The sequence below is a fragment of the Otolemur garnettii genome, unplaced genomic scaffold (genome assembly GCF_000181295.1).
Source record: "Otolemur garnettii isolate 467f Iridium unplaced genomic scaffold, OtoGar3 scaffold00075, whole genome shotgun sequence".
NCBI lineage: Eukaryota > Metazoa > Chordata > Mammalia > Primates > Galagidae > Otolemur > Otolemur garnettii.
The window spans coordinates 1,133,996-1,147,727 of record NW_003852470.1 but is presented as its reverse complement, the minus strand read 5'-3'; the positions used below and the strand labels follow the sequence as shown (position 1 = coordinate 1,147,727).

General features: G+C 55.6%; 1 protein-coding gene across 1 annotated transcript in view; it reads right to left on the bottom strand.

The window, feature by feature from the left end:
- Window positions 1-6,105, bottom strand: part of STK32C (serine/threonine kinase 32C) — a 79,845-nt gene extending 73,740 nt beyond the window's left edge. The window contains exon 1 of the mRNA XM_003794050.1: window positions 5,751-6,105. Within this exon, the coding sequence (XP_003794098.1) occupies window positions 5,751-6,012 (262 nt within the window). The 5' untranslated portion in view covers window positions 6,013-6,105. The remainder of the gene's footprint in view (window positions 1-5,750) is intronic.
- Window positions 6,106-13,732: the final 7,627 nt, after the last annotated feature.

The following is a 13,732-nucleotide window of genomic DNA, read 5'->3' as shown; positions in this document are numbered from 1 at the left end:
TCACTCACGACACGCACCTCCGTGCACCCTGGGCCCTCACTCACGACACGCACCTCCGTGCACCCTGGGCCCTCACTCACAACACGCACCACTGTGTACCTGGGCCCTCACTCACGACACACACCTCCGTGTACCCTGGGCCCTCACTCAATGACACACACCTCTGTGTACCCTGGGCCTTCACTCCCCAACATGCACCTCTATGTACCCTGGGCCCTCACTCACGACACCCACCTCCGTGTACCCTGGGCCTTCACTCCCCGACATGCACCTCTATGTACCCTGGGCCCTCACTCACGACACGCACCTCCGTGTACCCTGGGCCTTCACTCCCCGACATGCACCTCTATGTACCCTGGGCCCTCACTCAATGACACGCACCTCCGTGTACCCTGGGCCCTCACTCACGACACACATCTCTGTGTAGCCCTCGCCCTCACTCAGTGACACGTGTCTGTATGTACCCCCGGCCTCCCTCAATGACACACCTGCGTGTACCCCCGGCCTCCCTCAACTTCATGTCTGCATGTACTCCGCATGTACCCCCAGAGCTCTAGCTGCTCACAGTGCACCCAGGGCCAAGCACTGCCTGGGATCTGGGTTGGAATGGGGACTCTCAGCCCCATCCCAGACCTGCTGGGTCAGAATCTGCATTTTCACCTGCTCCTGGGTGAGCAGGGCCGCATTACACTTTGAGAAGCTGCTCTAAGCTGCCCTGACAGCGTGGAAAACTTGCTTTTCTGTGGCCAGGCCTACCCTAGACCATCTCAGAGTCTCCTCAGGGAGAAGCCCTGAACAGAAATTCCCTCCAGTGCATCCTGCATTATTTTTCAACTGGAAAGCTGGGTGGTTAAATTTTTAAAAGAAAAGCCAGCTTATTTTTAGCCTTGTAAAATGCACAACCAGATGGATAGACACGCAGAGCTGACATTTGTTACATAAAAAAGTATGACAGTAGGTCCCAAGTCCATTCTAGACCAGCCTCATCAGCTGGGAAGGAGAAAATGCATCAGGTCCCATGGCCACCAAAAGGCCCCTGGGACATCCAGTGCTGGACCTAGGACCCAGGGACCCAGGAACCAAGGGCAAGGGAAAACCCAGTGGTGGGCCAAGATCATGTGGCTTCCCACCCAACTCCAGCCCAAACCTGCACCCTCAACCTGGAACCCAGAGGCCTCTGCTACAAGTTCCCTCCACCTAGTGAAGGACCCTCGGAGCTGTAGTCACCACGGCCCCTGCATATGGGGCAGGGGCAGGAGTCAGTATCAGCCCAGACCTGGGTCACAGAGAGCTTCCCCTGCCTTCTAGGGTCAGGTGACAGTGAAGAAGGCACCCACTAAAACTTGAGTTGCACCTGACTGGAAACAGAAGGCTTGCCACCTACAGCTAAACTGACCCTTAGAAATGATGCCCCATCAACCACAATAGGGACAGGAGGAGCTGTCCTGAGCCGTCTGCAGCCCTGGGGCTCAGCAGCTTCACTCTCCTCCTCTCTGTGAGTTTGGGTAAAACATCAGAAGGACAGACCAGTCATTCTCTTCAGGTGGCAACCCAGGCCACCCAGAGAGTCCAAGCAAATGAAGGTAAAAGCTGTGAGAACTAACAACATTTTTAGCAAAGAGAAGCCATACACAAGAGGAAGCAATTCTTAGCCACATAAAAGACAAATGTTTTAAAAAGTAGAGTTTCTTTCATATCAGCATTAACCAGAAGGAAAACAGGATGAGTAAAAACCAGCAACCAACACGCAGGACAGAGCCCGTCCCTGGGCCAGGGCTCCTGGGGACCGATGGGCAGCGAGGGCACTGACGCCAGGGGACAGGGCTGGGGACTGAAATTTTCAACACAAAAAATAAAACAACAGAAGTACTAGAAGAAAGTACAGATGCAGGTTCATAAATCGAATTACTATTCACTGACTTCTGCAACACAACACCAAGACAAGAAGCTGCCACAAAGGCAGATGTTGATGAACTCAACCACACAGAAATCACACACACACACACACACACACACACACAAACCAGCAGCATTAAAAGCTAGATGACAAACACAGTGGGAAGTTGTTAAAGGCTAAACCTTTATATATAAGAAAGAGTGAAAAGAAACACCACAGCAATCAGTCCCATAGGAAACACTGAAAAAGGGCAGAGGCTAGCAATTTGGAAAAGAAAGAAAAAAGAAATGTGAACGCCTAGTGTTTGAAAAGCAAAATGATTATTACTCTCATTGGTAATTTGAAAAACTCAAGAGTGTTAACGCTACCGTCTTATCTCTTAGACGGACAATATTTTTTCCCTTGGGATTCAGGGAAAAAATACTTCCATGCCTTCCTGGAGCAAGGGCAAAGTGTCTTCCTGCCCAGGAACCAGGTCCCTGTCTCCGTCCCCCAGGCCCCCCCTGCCGTGTATTCACGGCTCACTGCCCTTCCTCACTGTCTGCCTGTGCTCTATCCCGTCACCCCACAACAGCAGAGCCCACATCCACCCAGTCACCTCTGGGTAGCCAGCACCCAAGACAGCACTGGCTGTCCAGGGGCTTCACTCGGTCAGAGGCATCCGGCCTGCATACGAAGGAATTTCTCATGGACACCCTTTGATTTGGCCACGTCGTTCCTAAGGGAAGAACGCAAGTGAGCGCAGGCAGATATGCAGGGATGTTCATCAGCAAATTGTTAAGGATGTTTAAAAAATAAAGACCCTTCCAGTCCTACAGTGGGAAATTAAATAAATAGGGAAGTTCTTTCTACACAAAGGAATTCTGCAAAACAAAGCCTCTCAGGCATAACACTACAAGGGGGACTTGGGGAAAGAACTGATGCGAAGACCCACCCCTTGCTCCCTCTGCAAATTCAGCCTCAATTTTTAAGAGTGCCCACTGAATCTAATACATAGCCTGGGTTGAGAACTGCTGATGTAAATTTAGCCGACAAATGATGCTTTAGATCTAGAAGACGTTGGTGGCATTGCTAAATAAAAAAGCAAGTTACATGATCTCACTTCTGTAAAATGAAAGCCTATTTCTATATGGCTATATGTCTGCCTGCATTCCTAGAAAAAGGCTGGAGATATGTTTACTGAAATGTTCACTGCAGACATCTCTCAGTGCTAAAGTGACACCTACCCTGGCAGAAAGTATAAAATGCTTAACGATGTATATGAATCTGGCAGCCACCCGGCACACGCAGGGCAGCCCTTCCATAGTTCTCGGGCCTGCCTTTATCCCAGTTTTCTCAGGTGAAGTCAAACCTTCTCATCGATCAGTTACTCATTAGGAGTAAGCCAAGGTCACCTCTGGTTGAGATGAGCCATGAACCCCGGGGATGGGCTGGTGAACCACCCGGTTACAGAGGCGCTGGTGGGAAGGTGCTAGAAACCTCCTCTCAGCCTTACTCAGCATCACAGGGGCACTGAGACAAAACAGTGACAGAACTCAGGGGACATAGGGGGCTGAGGCAGGAGCAGGAGGCCAGCCCCTGGGTTTGTTAGTGGGGAGAGTTGCAGAGAATTCTGTACCTGCCAGTGAGGAGAATGGCTCTGGATTCCAGAGATTTAAAGGAACAGGGACATTTGAGTCTTACATGTCAAAACTATGCTTTTTAGTTGAAATTTACCTGGCACTTTGTTAAATTGCCCTCTTATTTTCTTTTCCTCTCTCCTCTGCATACCAAATTTGATATATTAATTAGGTGATTTAATCTAAAAAATTCATCAGAAGGTCTCCCATTGCCATAGCAACCATGCAGTTCCAGTGAACATGGGTCCCAGCACAACACCACCATCTCCCAGGTCTGCCCCCACTGGGGCCGAGAGGGGCAGCAACTCCACCAGCAGGGGAGGGGGTGCAGGCCACAGTCCCTTCCTCAGAGTCTCCTCCCCAGTCTCCCTTCTCCTTTGCAAACTGCAGCCTTCCCACCTAGACGCATCCTGCACACGTCCCTGAGGTGCTGTGCAGTGTCCCCTCTGCAACCACCGCTGTGGCCTCCGAGTTGTTCCTGTCCTACCGAGGACATGAAGAGTGGAATGCGGTGGCCACCTACCCAGAGGACATCCTCAGCTGTCAGGCCCAGGGGCCGTCTTGGACTCCCAGTTTCACTAAACAAAACCCAGGAAGTCCCAGCAGAATGTTCATTCTGGGGACATGGCCACCATGCCCAGTGAGGAGCAAGCCATGGTCACATGTCACAAAGAACAGGCATCTGTAAGCCAAGCCAGTCACCTCCTTACTCAGCACGGAACAGCTGATACCTCCGCCACTCTACCACAAGCAGGTGAGGGGGGCACGCACAAAATAATTCTCGAATCAGACAGTAGTACCACAGACTCGTGCTGTTTTTGCCTTGATTCTTCAATTCTGAGAAGTAACACACAGTGAGCAGGTAGGAAAAAAAAAATTCAAGAGCTGAGGGCTGCCCCTGTCCTGTACCAATTCTCTATTCTTACATTTGCTGCTGCCGAGGGTGTGATGCTGGGACTCCAAAGAGCGTCCGCTCTTGGTTGCCATCAGCTAGTGCAACATCAGAGATGTTTCTCAGACACCTCCTCATCCTGCAGCCAGGACAGGATGTAAGGCTGCTTCCTGATCAGCTGGTTCACTCCCGGCTTCAAACACACACATGAAACAGTCACCACAGTGAGTTCTGCCACCCCAGGTCAAGGGGCTGGGTAGCTGATCCTGAAGGCCCTTCTGCTGACCACAGCCAGTGGAGCCCAGACCCAGCTCTGTGAGGGATGTTGGTGCACAGCTTAGGGTGGTGTCACTGCAATTTCCTATAATGTCTAAATTATTTATCAGAAGTAAATAGCTGGGGCCCTAGAGCTGAGCTGTGCTCTAAAATTATGCAGGAGCCATCCTACCTCTGCAGGCTGCCTACAAATAAAAAATGCATATTTCAACTATTTTAAGAAGATGTCAAAAAAACATCAAATGTGTTGCCATTGTACCATTTAAAAATTATCTACATACCATGTGTAGAAAAGGGCTATCTGTTTACAAGATTAGTTCTTCCAGTGCCCAAAGGCAGGCAGCGCTGGGCATCCTTCCCTGGGGTGCTAGGTCAAAGTTCCCTGCTGCCAGGCTGCCTGTCACCTGTCGCCTGGTCTCCCACCTGCTCCCACCTGGGCATGATCACTCAAGAGACACCGCCCTCCAGGCTGGTGGCTTCACCTGCAGGACTTCACAGCGAACACGTTCCTGAGAGGCCGGCCTCGCCACAAAGGCAAGGCCCTGTCCCCACCACGCATCCGAGTGCAAAGATTGGGAGTTATGTCCACGGTGACTGGGCACGCCCCCGGGACCTGAGCGCTCACAGGGGCCACGGTCCCCCGAGCCACCTGTGGGGCAGGCGTCTCACTTCACAAACTCAGCACACTACAGGTGAGAGTCTGGGGATCTGCAAAGTAACAACTGAGCCCGCACATCGCCCCTAAAAGCATAATGAAACATAAAGGCTTCGCTACAGTGGGCGGAGCCGCGCCTAAGCTGGGAGCCCCCGCCAAGGACCCTCACCGCCTCCCCCCCAATGGCCGAGCCTGCTCCTCCCGCAGAGCCGCGGCTGGAGACGTAGGACTCGGGCGGGTGCCCCGGCCGCGCGTGGGACTGCAGACTCCCTCCGTGAGTTTCCTCAGATACCAAGACGCCCCGGGACGCCGTTCCACCCGGTGGCCGCGGTGTCCAGACAGGAGAAAACGCCACCGCTGCGTGCGCCCCTGCGAGAGCCCGCCCGGTCGCCGCCGAGCGGCCGCACTCACCGTCCTCTTTGTCGTCAAACACCGGCCTCCGCGCCGTGGCGGCCGACATGGACGAGCCCATCCTCTTCTTCCACTTGCCCCACTGAAACAGTGGGCGCGGCTGCGCGCGGGCATCGCTCGCGTCCCGAGCCCGGGGCTGGCCGGCGGCGGCCGGCGGCAGGGCTGGGGTCGCGTCGGTGCCGGCAGGACGCGCGCGGCCGGGGGGCGGCGAACCCGGGGGCGCCGCAGCGCTGCTGCCCCTGCGCTCCGCGCCGCTCCTCATCGCCGGGCTTGGGTGCGCGACGCGGCCGCAGCCGAGGGCATGGCCGGCCTTCAGGGCCCGGAGCGGGACGGTAGGGCTGACAGCGCCCGCCGTGCGCCCCAGCCTGGGTTCCTGCTCCCTTGGGCGGCCGAACCCACCCTGCCGACTACGAGCGCGGAGGCGGGGCCGGGGAGGAGCCCGCCGCGAAGGGGTCAGGGGTGGAGCCGAGAACCAGAGGCGGGGACAGGGCGGGGACGGGGCGGGGCTGGCGTGGGGCGCGGTGCCGGTGTCCGCGACAGTCTGGGGACTACTGGGACTCTGGTCTGCATGGGTAGTGGGACCGCGGCACCAACTAGGCGGCGCGGACAGAGCGAGAAAGGACAGTCGAGGGTTCCCGGGGGTATCCTGAAGGCCTCGAACGGCCGGGATCCTGGGGACCAGTAAAGCTCTGCCCCGCATGACAGCAGGGACATTCTCGCGGACTCAGAAGGAGTATTGGGGTCTCTTTGGGCCTACCCACCCCTGCTGCCTTCGTAAAAATACCAGCGCGCGGACTTCCGATTTGGGGGAACCTTAAACTTCAGCCTGCGGCTCTGCGCTTCGTGAGGCCAGGCTGGAGGCCTGGGATGGGGGCGTTGGGAGATGCCTGCGCCAGCCTGGCCAGGCTTCGGGTTAGGGCGCGCAGCCTTCCGAGCCTGCCAGCTGCGGGATCCCGTCCCGCGACTGCAGGCTGCGCCTATGCGCGGCCCCCGGGGAGGGTAGGGGCGGGGCGGACGCGCCGGACCCAGGCTGCGAGCTCGTGCGCGAGTGTGTGCGCGCACGCCCTGGGTGGTGGCGGCGCTGAGCACGTGCGCTGCGCTTGGGAGTAACGCCGGGTCCCCTTGCCTGGACTGGAGCTCTGCTAGGCCTTCGCGGCGAATCCAGAAGGCCTGGGACTCGATTTGACCTCGGGCGCCTCCGCCCTTCCGCTGGGCAGGATGAGGGCCTGCAAGTGAAGCGCCTGGCCCATGCGGTGCTCCAGGAGACAGAACTCTCTTGGTGCTGACCGCTGCTCCTCACGCTTTGTCCCTGAGGGGTCGCCTCTTGTTCCCTGGTTGTTTGACTTTAGAAGCCTTTGACTCCATAGGCTCTGCCCTCGAGTCAGGCCGCAAAGGCCAGCGAGCTGTCCTGCCTGCCCTGGGAGGTCCTGGAGGGGCTCCTGCTCCTCCCTTGATGAAAGGCAGATCCCACCACTGCTGCAGGCCCCTCCCTCCGCCTCCATGCGCAAGTTCAACACCACTCTGCAGCCACCTGGCCCTGCCGGGTCCACCACCCCTGACATTCCGTGTGGTCGTCTGACCTTCCTGACCAATGAAATGTGAACTCAGGAAGGAGATCGGTGTAGTTTCGGGGCCAACATTTTAGGGGCCAGTATCCAACTGTCCATACACACACCCTTGCCTAAGGAGGAGTCCTCATATCTTGGAGACTACAAGAGCTACCTGCCAACCTGCCTTGGACGTGGAGAACAAGGAGAAATCAGCCCCTGTATAAACCGCTGAGATTTGGAGGGCATTTTTATCTCAGTGTAACCTAGGCTGTCCTGACTTACCATCTTCTGAAGGTCTCCCTGCCAGGCTGGCATGTTTGCCTGGGGCACTTGGGGCAAGTAATTAACCTGGGGTGCACAGGCCTCCTCCTGCCAGCCTCCTGGACACTTGGGCACTTGCCTTGTGCGCCTGTTGCCATGGTCCGTATTCACCCTGTGGCAGCTAAACGAGGAATGTTCCCGCAGTTCAACACCACCACTGAGCTAGACCCACTGGAGTGCTGACCAGGCCCTGCTCCCCAGCGCACACCTCAGAACCCCACCCCCACCCCCACACACCACAGTGTCTGGCCACATTTTATCCCCTCCCCTTCCCAGACTTCTGAAAGTGGCAGATAAGGAATAATCCTCCCCACAAAGAGAAAGGAAGCTAGAGCAGGTGCTTTGCTTAGCTTTGCAGGGAAAATGTGTTAAAATGGGCTTCAGAAAGTGCTGAAAAAAGTGACCGTGAGGGCTGAGGGCTTCCTCAGGAAGGGCCAACCACGGGGAGAGCTGGAAAGTGAACACAGAGGCCAGAGCCCCAGACACCCCTGCCCCCTAAGCTGGGTCGGCAAGTCCCCTGGGCAGAGGGGCAGAGGATTCCTGACTCAGGGACACCAAGGCCCACAGAGGACAGAGCAAAGGAGGCTGGAGGGATTCATGAGGGTGACTGCATGTGGATCTGGGAGCCCCGCCATCCCTGCCCTGATGAAAGCCCCAAACACCAGGCCGGGCGCCTGTCCCAGTCCGGAAGCAGGAAGGCTCTGGCAGAGAGTCTGAGCGGCTCCTGAAAGAAGACCAGATTGTAGAGTCTGGGGCTCCTCGTGGGCTCCAGTTGGAAAGAGGGACCAGCGACAGAGAGATGAGACCTGTAACAGCCTGTGGGCCCAGGGCTCAGCTCTGGAACCGTCCCAGACACAGTGCAGGGTCCAAGGAGGCACAGGATCTGCTGGTGAGAGCCAGGTTGAGACTAAGGGGTGCACAGCATAGACAGGAGACAGAGGGTTAGGAGCCACAGCGCCCCAGAATACACCAGGGCCAGCGTCCCATCTCAGGTGGCTTCAAGTTCTAGGGAGGCTGTGGGAGGCTGGGGCTGAAAAGGGGGCAGCTGTGAAGGGGACGAGGGCAACCAAGACTTCCAGGGACTCTATGTGCCACACTGATCAGGAACATCGGCTGTGAGAGGGCAGGGCCTGCTCTAGTGGCAGAGAGCAGCAGTGACTGTGAGCAGGTAAATGTGGAGCACACAAAAGGGGCCCTGTGGGTGGTGCATGTGTGATCATGGGATCACTTCTGTTGGGGTGCCCCGGGAGGGTCTCTGAGCAGGTGTCCATGCTGCTCAGGCCTGACCACAAACAGCCCTAGGAACTGTTAGGACACTGGCCCTAGAAAGAAGCCAGTGTGGGAGGACAGTGAGGGTCCAGCTGGGGGGTGTGCAGAACAGCTAGGGGCTGGTTTTGTCCAGGGCTCTGTCTCTGAAGCCCCAGCACAAGTGGCATCAGTCTGTCATTCTCCGTAAAGCCACGACTTCAAGGGACCTGCCTTTGACAGAGTCAGAGACTGCCAGAAGCTGGGGCAGCGTAGCCTCATCTGTTTCCCGTGTCCTCAGTCTTCTGTCATCATTTTTAAATTAACACCAGTGCCCTGCACACCCTGCCCACACTCTGTCCATCCTTTTATTGAATCCCTCAGGGCCCCCAGGGAGGGCGCGCTGCCTGCTTCTGAGAAGTGGATCCAGAACTAAGCCCAGAACCGGGAAGGAGCTCACAGGAGCCTGATGCTGGGCACTCTTCCATGGGGAGAATCCTGGATGCCTCCTTCCCAGTGAGAAACGGGAAAGCAACCATCCCCGCCTGTGGTGCGTCAGAGTCACCCCTGGTGGGACTGGGCAGAGCGTAGGAGGAAGGCAAGGGCTTCTGAGACCAAGCGCTCCATGCCTGGTTGCCGTGGTAACATATTGATTCTAAAGGTCACAGGGCCACCTGGCTTCTGATGAGTCAGGAACACAGGCAGGGAGGAGACAGCATACACGCCACTGGGAAGGAGCCCCCACCCACCCCAGGACAAGTCAGGCTGAAGCTCACATTCCAGGCTCAACCCCAAGGCTCCTGCGCAGCCATCCTGGGGCAGCCGTGACAGATGGCCGTGGGTGCCACTGCTGAACACACACTCGCACAGTTCTAGAAGCCAGAAGTCTGAAATCAGAAGCTGCAGAGCTGGGTCCTTCTGGAGGCCCTGAGAGGACCTGTCCCATGCCCCTGGTGGCCCCAGCTGTCCTGGGCATGGCTTGGACCTTGGACACATCCCTCTGGTCCCTGCCTCCCCCCCACCTTGTCATCTGCTGTTCTGCTCTTTTCTTCCTTCATGATGACACTTGTTGGATTCAGGGCCCACCTAATCCAGGATGACCTCATCTTGAGACCCTTAATGCAATTATCTCTGCAAAGTTCCTCTTTCCACATAGGGTCACAAGCACAGGTCCAAACATAGACATATCTCTTGGTGGGGAAAAGCCACCATTTAACCCCTGCCATTTACCCTCTGGGTCCTCCAAATCCATGTTCATCCCATAAACAAAATACATTCGCCACAAACCCACATCTCCAGAATATCAACCATTACAACATAAACTCCAAGTCAAAAATCTCACCTAAATGTTTTCAGCTCACAAGTGTTAAGCCTCACCTAAATCATCTGCAGGTGAGACTCCGGATACAGTCTATCCAGGGGCAAAATTCCTCTTCACCTGAGTATCGGGAACTAGAAAACAAGTTACTGCTTCCAGACTACAGTGTGGGATGGGCATAGGTGTACGCCCTCTTCCTAAAGGGAAGAATTACCAGGGATATAGGAGTCACTGGTCTCAAGTACATTCAAGTCTACCAGGGCAAATTCCAGGTTTCAAGGCCTCATGAGTCTCCTCCACCTCGATGCTCCACTCTCTGGGCCCATGGAGGCCCCACCGGCCTTTGGGCCCCCTCAGAGTTGATGTTCCTTTTTCCTGAGGGACGGCATATGTTTGCAGCTGAGTAGTTCCATCAGCCCATTTCTTGCTTACAGAATTGTGGAAGTCTGGAGGCCGTCTGTCCTTTCAGTCTGAACCAGCAGAGTTTCTGTGGGTAGAGCACTCTCCTGTGTGTATCAAAGGGCCCTATGAGACAAGAGTCCTGCAGACCCCTCCTGGACAGCACTCTTTCTACTCCCCACTCCTGCTGAGTGGACTCGGGGGCACCTGCTCAGTCTCTTTAGCAAAATGTTGTCCAGCCACAAACACCCTCAGCTCTCTGTTCAGAATGTGCTTTTCCAACAGCGAATTTCCTAATTTTGACATCTTTTGCAACCTGGGTAAGCCAAGAACCTCTCAAACAATTAAGTGCTAATTCATTTTGCTTAACAGATCCTCCCTTAATTTATGTCTCACATTTGACTGTAAATAGCAAGTAGACACCAGCCCGTACCCTAACACCTTGCTTGGGAATCTGCTCAGCTAAAAATCCAAGTTCATCACTGAATTTCTGCTTTCCACCCGGCTGCCAGCTGCGCTGATTCAATCACGGTTCCTGCCACTTTCCTCCAGTTCCAAATAACTGGCTCCTCCAGCTCTCAGCAAAGTGCCTCAGCAGCCAAGCCTCTGCTTAGGCCCACTCCAGGCTGCGGCAGCTTGGGTGTGGTTCTCCAAGGTGACTGAGGATTATCTCCCTTCCTTAATGTCCACTGACTATGGAAATTAGCCTCATCAAGATACTTGCCAGCAACACCTGGACTGGTTTTGATCACTAGCTCCTGGAAAGGTTGACAGATACGCACAGCCAACCACTAGGCCTGTGTAGGAACAAGGACACGCGAGGTTACGGGGACCCTGTGATTCAGGTGGCGGTATTTGAGCAACACAGGGGAGGCTGAGCACAGGAGGCATGAGGCTCCCACTGTAGAAGGAACCTGTCTCCTGAGGGCAGGAGTCCATTTACTGTGAACGCAAAGGTGCCAGTGAGAACCCCTGGAGGCAACACCAGGTGGACAGCGATGAGGCCACTACCATAAGCCCAGGACAGAGCAGAGACCAGATGTCTGACCACAGCGGGTTGTGGCAACACCTCATTAACTACAGGGTCCCTAGAAAACAGCTTGACAATGAAGCTGAGAAATTCCTGGTTTCCTGGAGCAAGCTGCCTGGGGCACTGCAGAAAAATCCACAGCCACCTGCCCATTCACAGCTCTAAGCCAGTCCACAGCTCGAGACCTCTCAAAGGACCAGGCAATTTGCTCCTCAGAGAGGGCAATGCGGTCCTCAGAGGACTCTTTCCAGGCAACCACAATGTGTACCTGACCCTCCCCAGACCCCCCAGGGGAACCTGAGTGCAGCCAACTATGTCCCTGGCCCTCTCCAGACCCCCTGGGGAAGCTGAGTGCAGACCCAGTGTGTCCGTGACCCTCCCCAACCTCCCCCATGGGGACCTGCAGCTGTTTGCCAGATGCCATGGAGGGGGGTGGTTGGAACACAGACTCATCACTGAAGTATCCTCTTTTGGGTCAGGGCTTTAGAGGTCAGGTGAGAGAGTTCAAGTACATCTCACAGTGGCCAACTGGGACCGCACACCCTCCTGCTGGTTTTCCCCAGTCTCAGAGTAAATGTGTAGTGACCAGCATCTTCCTCTCATCTGGAGGTTAAAGGTTACGGACACAGAGCCATGGGAGGTCTGCACGTGCTCCCCACCCTCCCAGCAGCCCTCCAGGCTCTGTGTTCTGCCTTTATGAAGCCATCCTGCACCTGCCCATTGCCTATGTCATCTGGTTCACACTGTGGATGTGCCTTTGGCAAGAAGACAGGGTCCTGACCCTCTGTGGAGTCGGAAGGAGCCAGAGTAGGTGGACACCACTGGTGCCAGCAACGCCACGCTGGAGTCCATAGCAACAGCATCCACAAGCCCCCAGGATACACTCATGCTGGAGTGCTGTGTCCTCTGGAGAGGGCGGCAGTGCCATGCCCATCCCAAGAGAAAGGGGGTGGACACCAGCCCAGGAGGGCCCCAGAACACATGCTGGGGGGCCCAATTGTGGAGTGTCCTCAACTTGGCTGTGCTCTGGGCTGTGAACTGGGGCTGCTGCTGGTCTGTTAAGAGCTGTGTGTCCCACAAGGAAGGTGGGCCTGCTGGCATTTGGAAGCTCCACCCCCATTTGCTAGAGCCAGCCCAGCTCTGTAGGTGGACACAGGGCTGACCACCAGGTGGCCTCCAGCCTCAGAAATCTTACCTTGACTGTTTACCGCCCCGGCAATAGGATAGATACCCCTACAAACTAAAATAGACAGCACCACAAAGGTCATACAATAGGCATTTATTAAGCACCTACTGCCTGCAGGCACTGTGCTGGGCATTGGTGACACATTGAGTCAGCAGGTGGACAACAGGCACCGCTCAATGATGGGGATGGGCACTCCATGGACTGCGGGCAGCAACACGGATGTCAGGAGGGGGATGAACTGTGGGCAATGGGAGAGGAGTGGACACCAGTCCTGCCTCAGTATTGGGGAGGCCCCTGTGACAGGGGCAGTGGAGCTTTCCAGACAGATAGACAGAAGCCAGCCCGGTGGAGCAGGGAGCAGCCTTGCCCACAGAGTGTGGTCACAATCCATGAATCGAGGAGCCAATGTGAAGCTTCTGGAGAGCTGAATAAGAGATGGGCAGACAGGCTAAACTAGAGAGAATGAGGCCCAGGGTGGAGAAAGATGAGGCTGGTAGGTGGTGGGAACAGGCCAGACCCTGGGCCTGCCTGTCTGAGAGGCTGCTGACCTGCACAGGGGCTGGTCAGCTCCACTGGGTGAACTCCGGCCAATGGGACATGGTTGCCTAGAGGATGGACCCCTCTCCTTCCTCCTGCCACAAGGCAGAGCTCTCTTTCCTGCTCATCTGGAGACTCGGGAGGTGGCCCACTGGTGTCCCTGCTGAGCAATGGGGAGGGTCTCTGGGACTGGCCCTCAATCCAATCGGTGGCCAGTGAGGCAGCGCCTGGCCTTCCACAGCTGCCTCTCTTCCCTGCCTCTCTGCTCTTTCTGCATCTGCACAAAGGAACGGCAGATAAATTTTATGTCTTTAAAACAAAATTCAGTGTTCAGAGCAAAAATAATAACACCGTAGACTGAGTTTATAGCATATGTAGAAGTGAAATAAATGACAA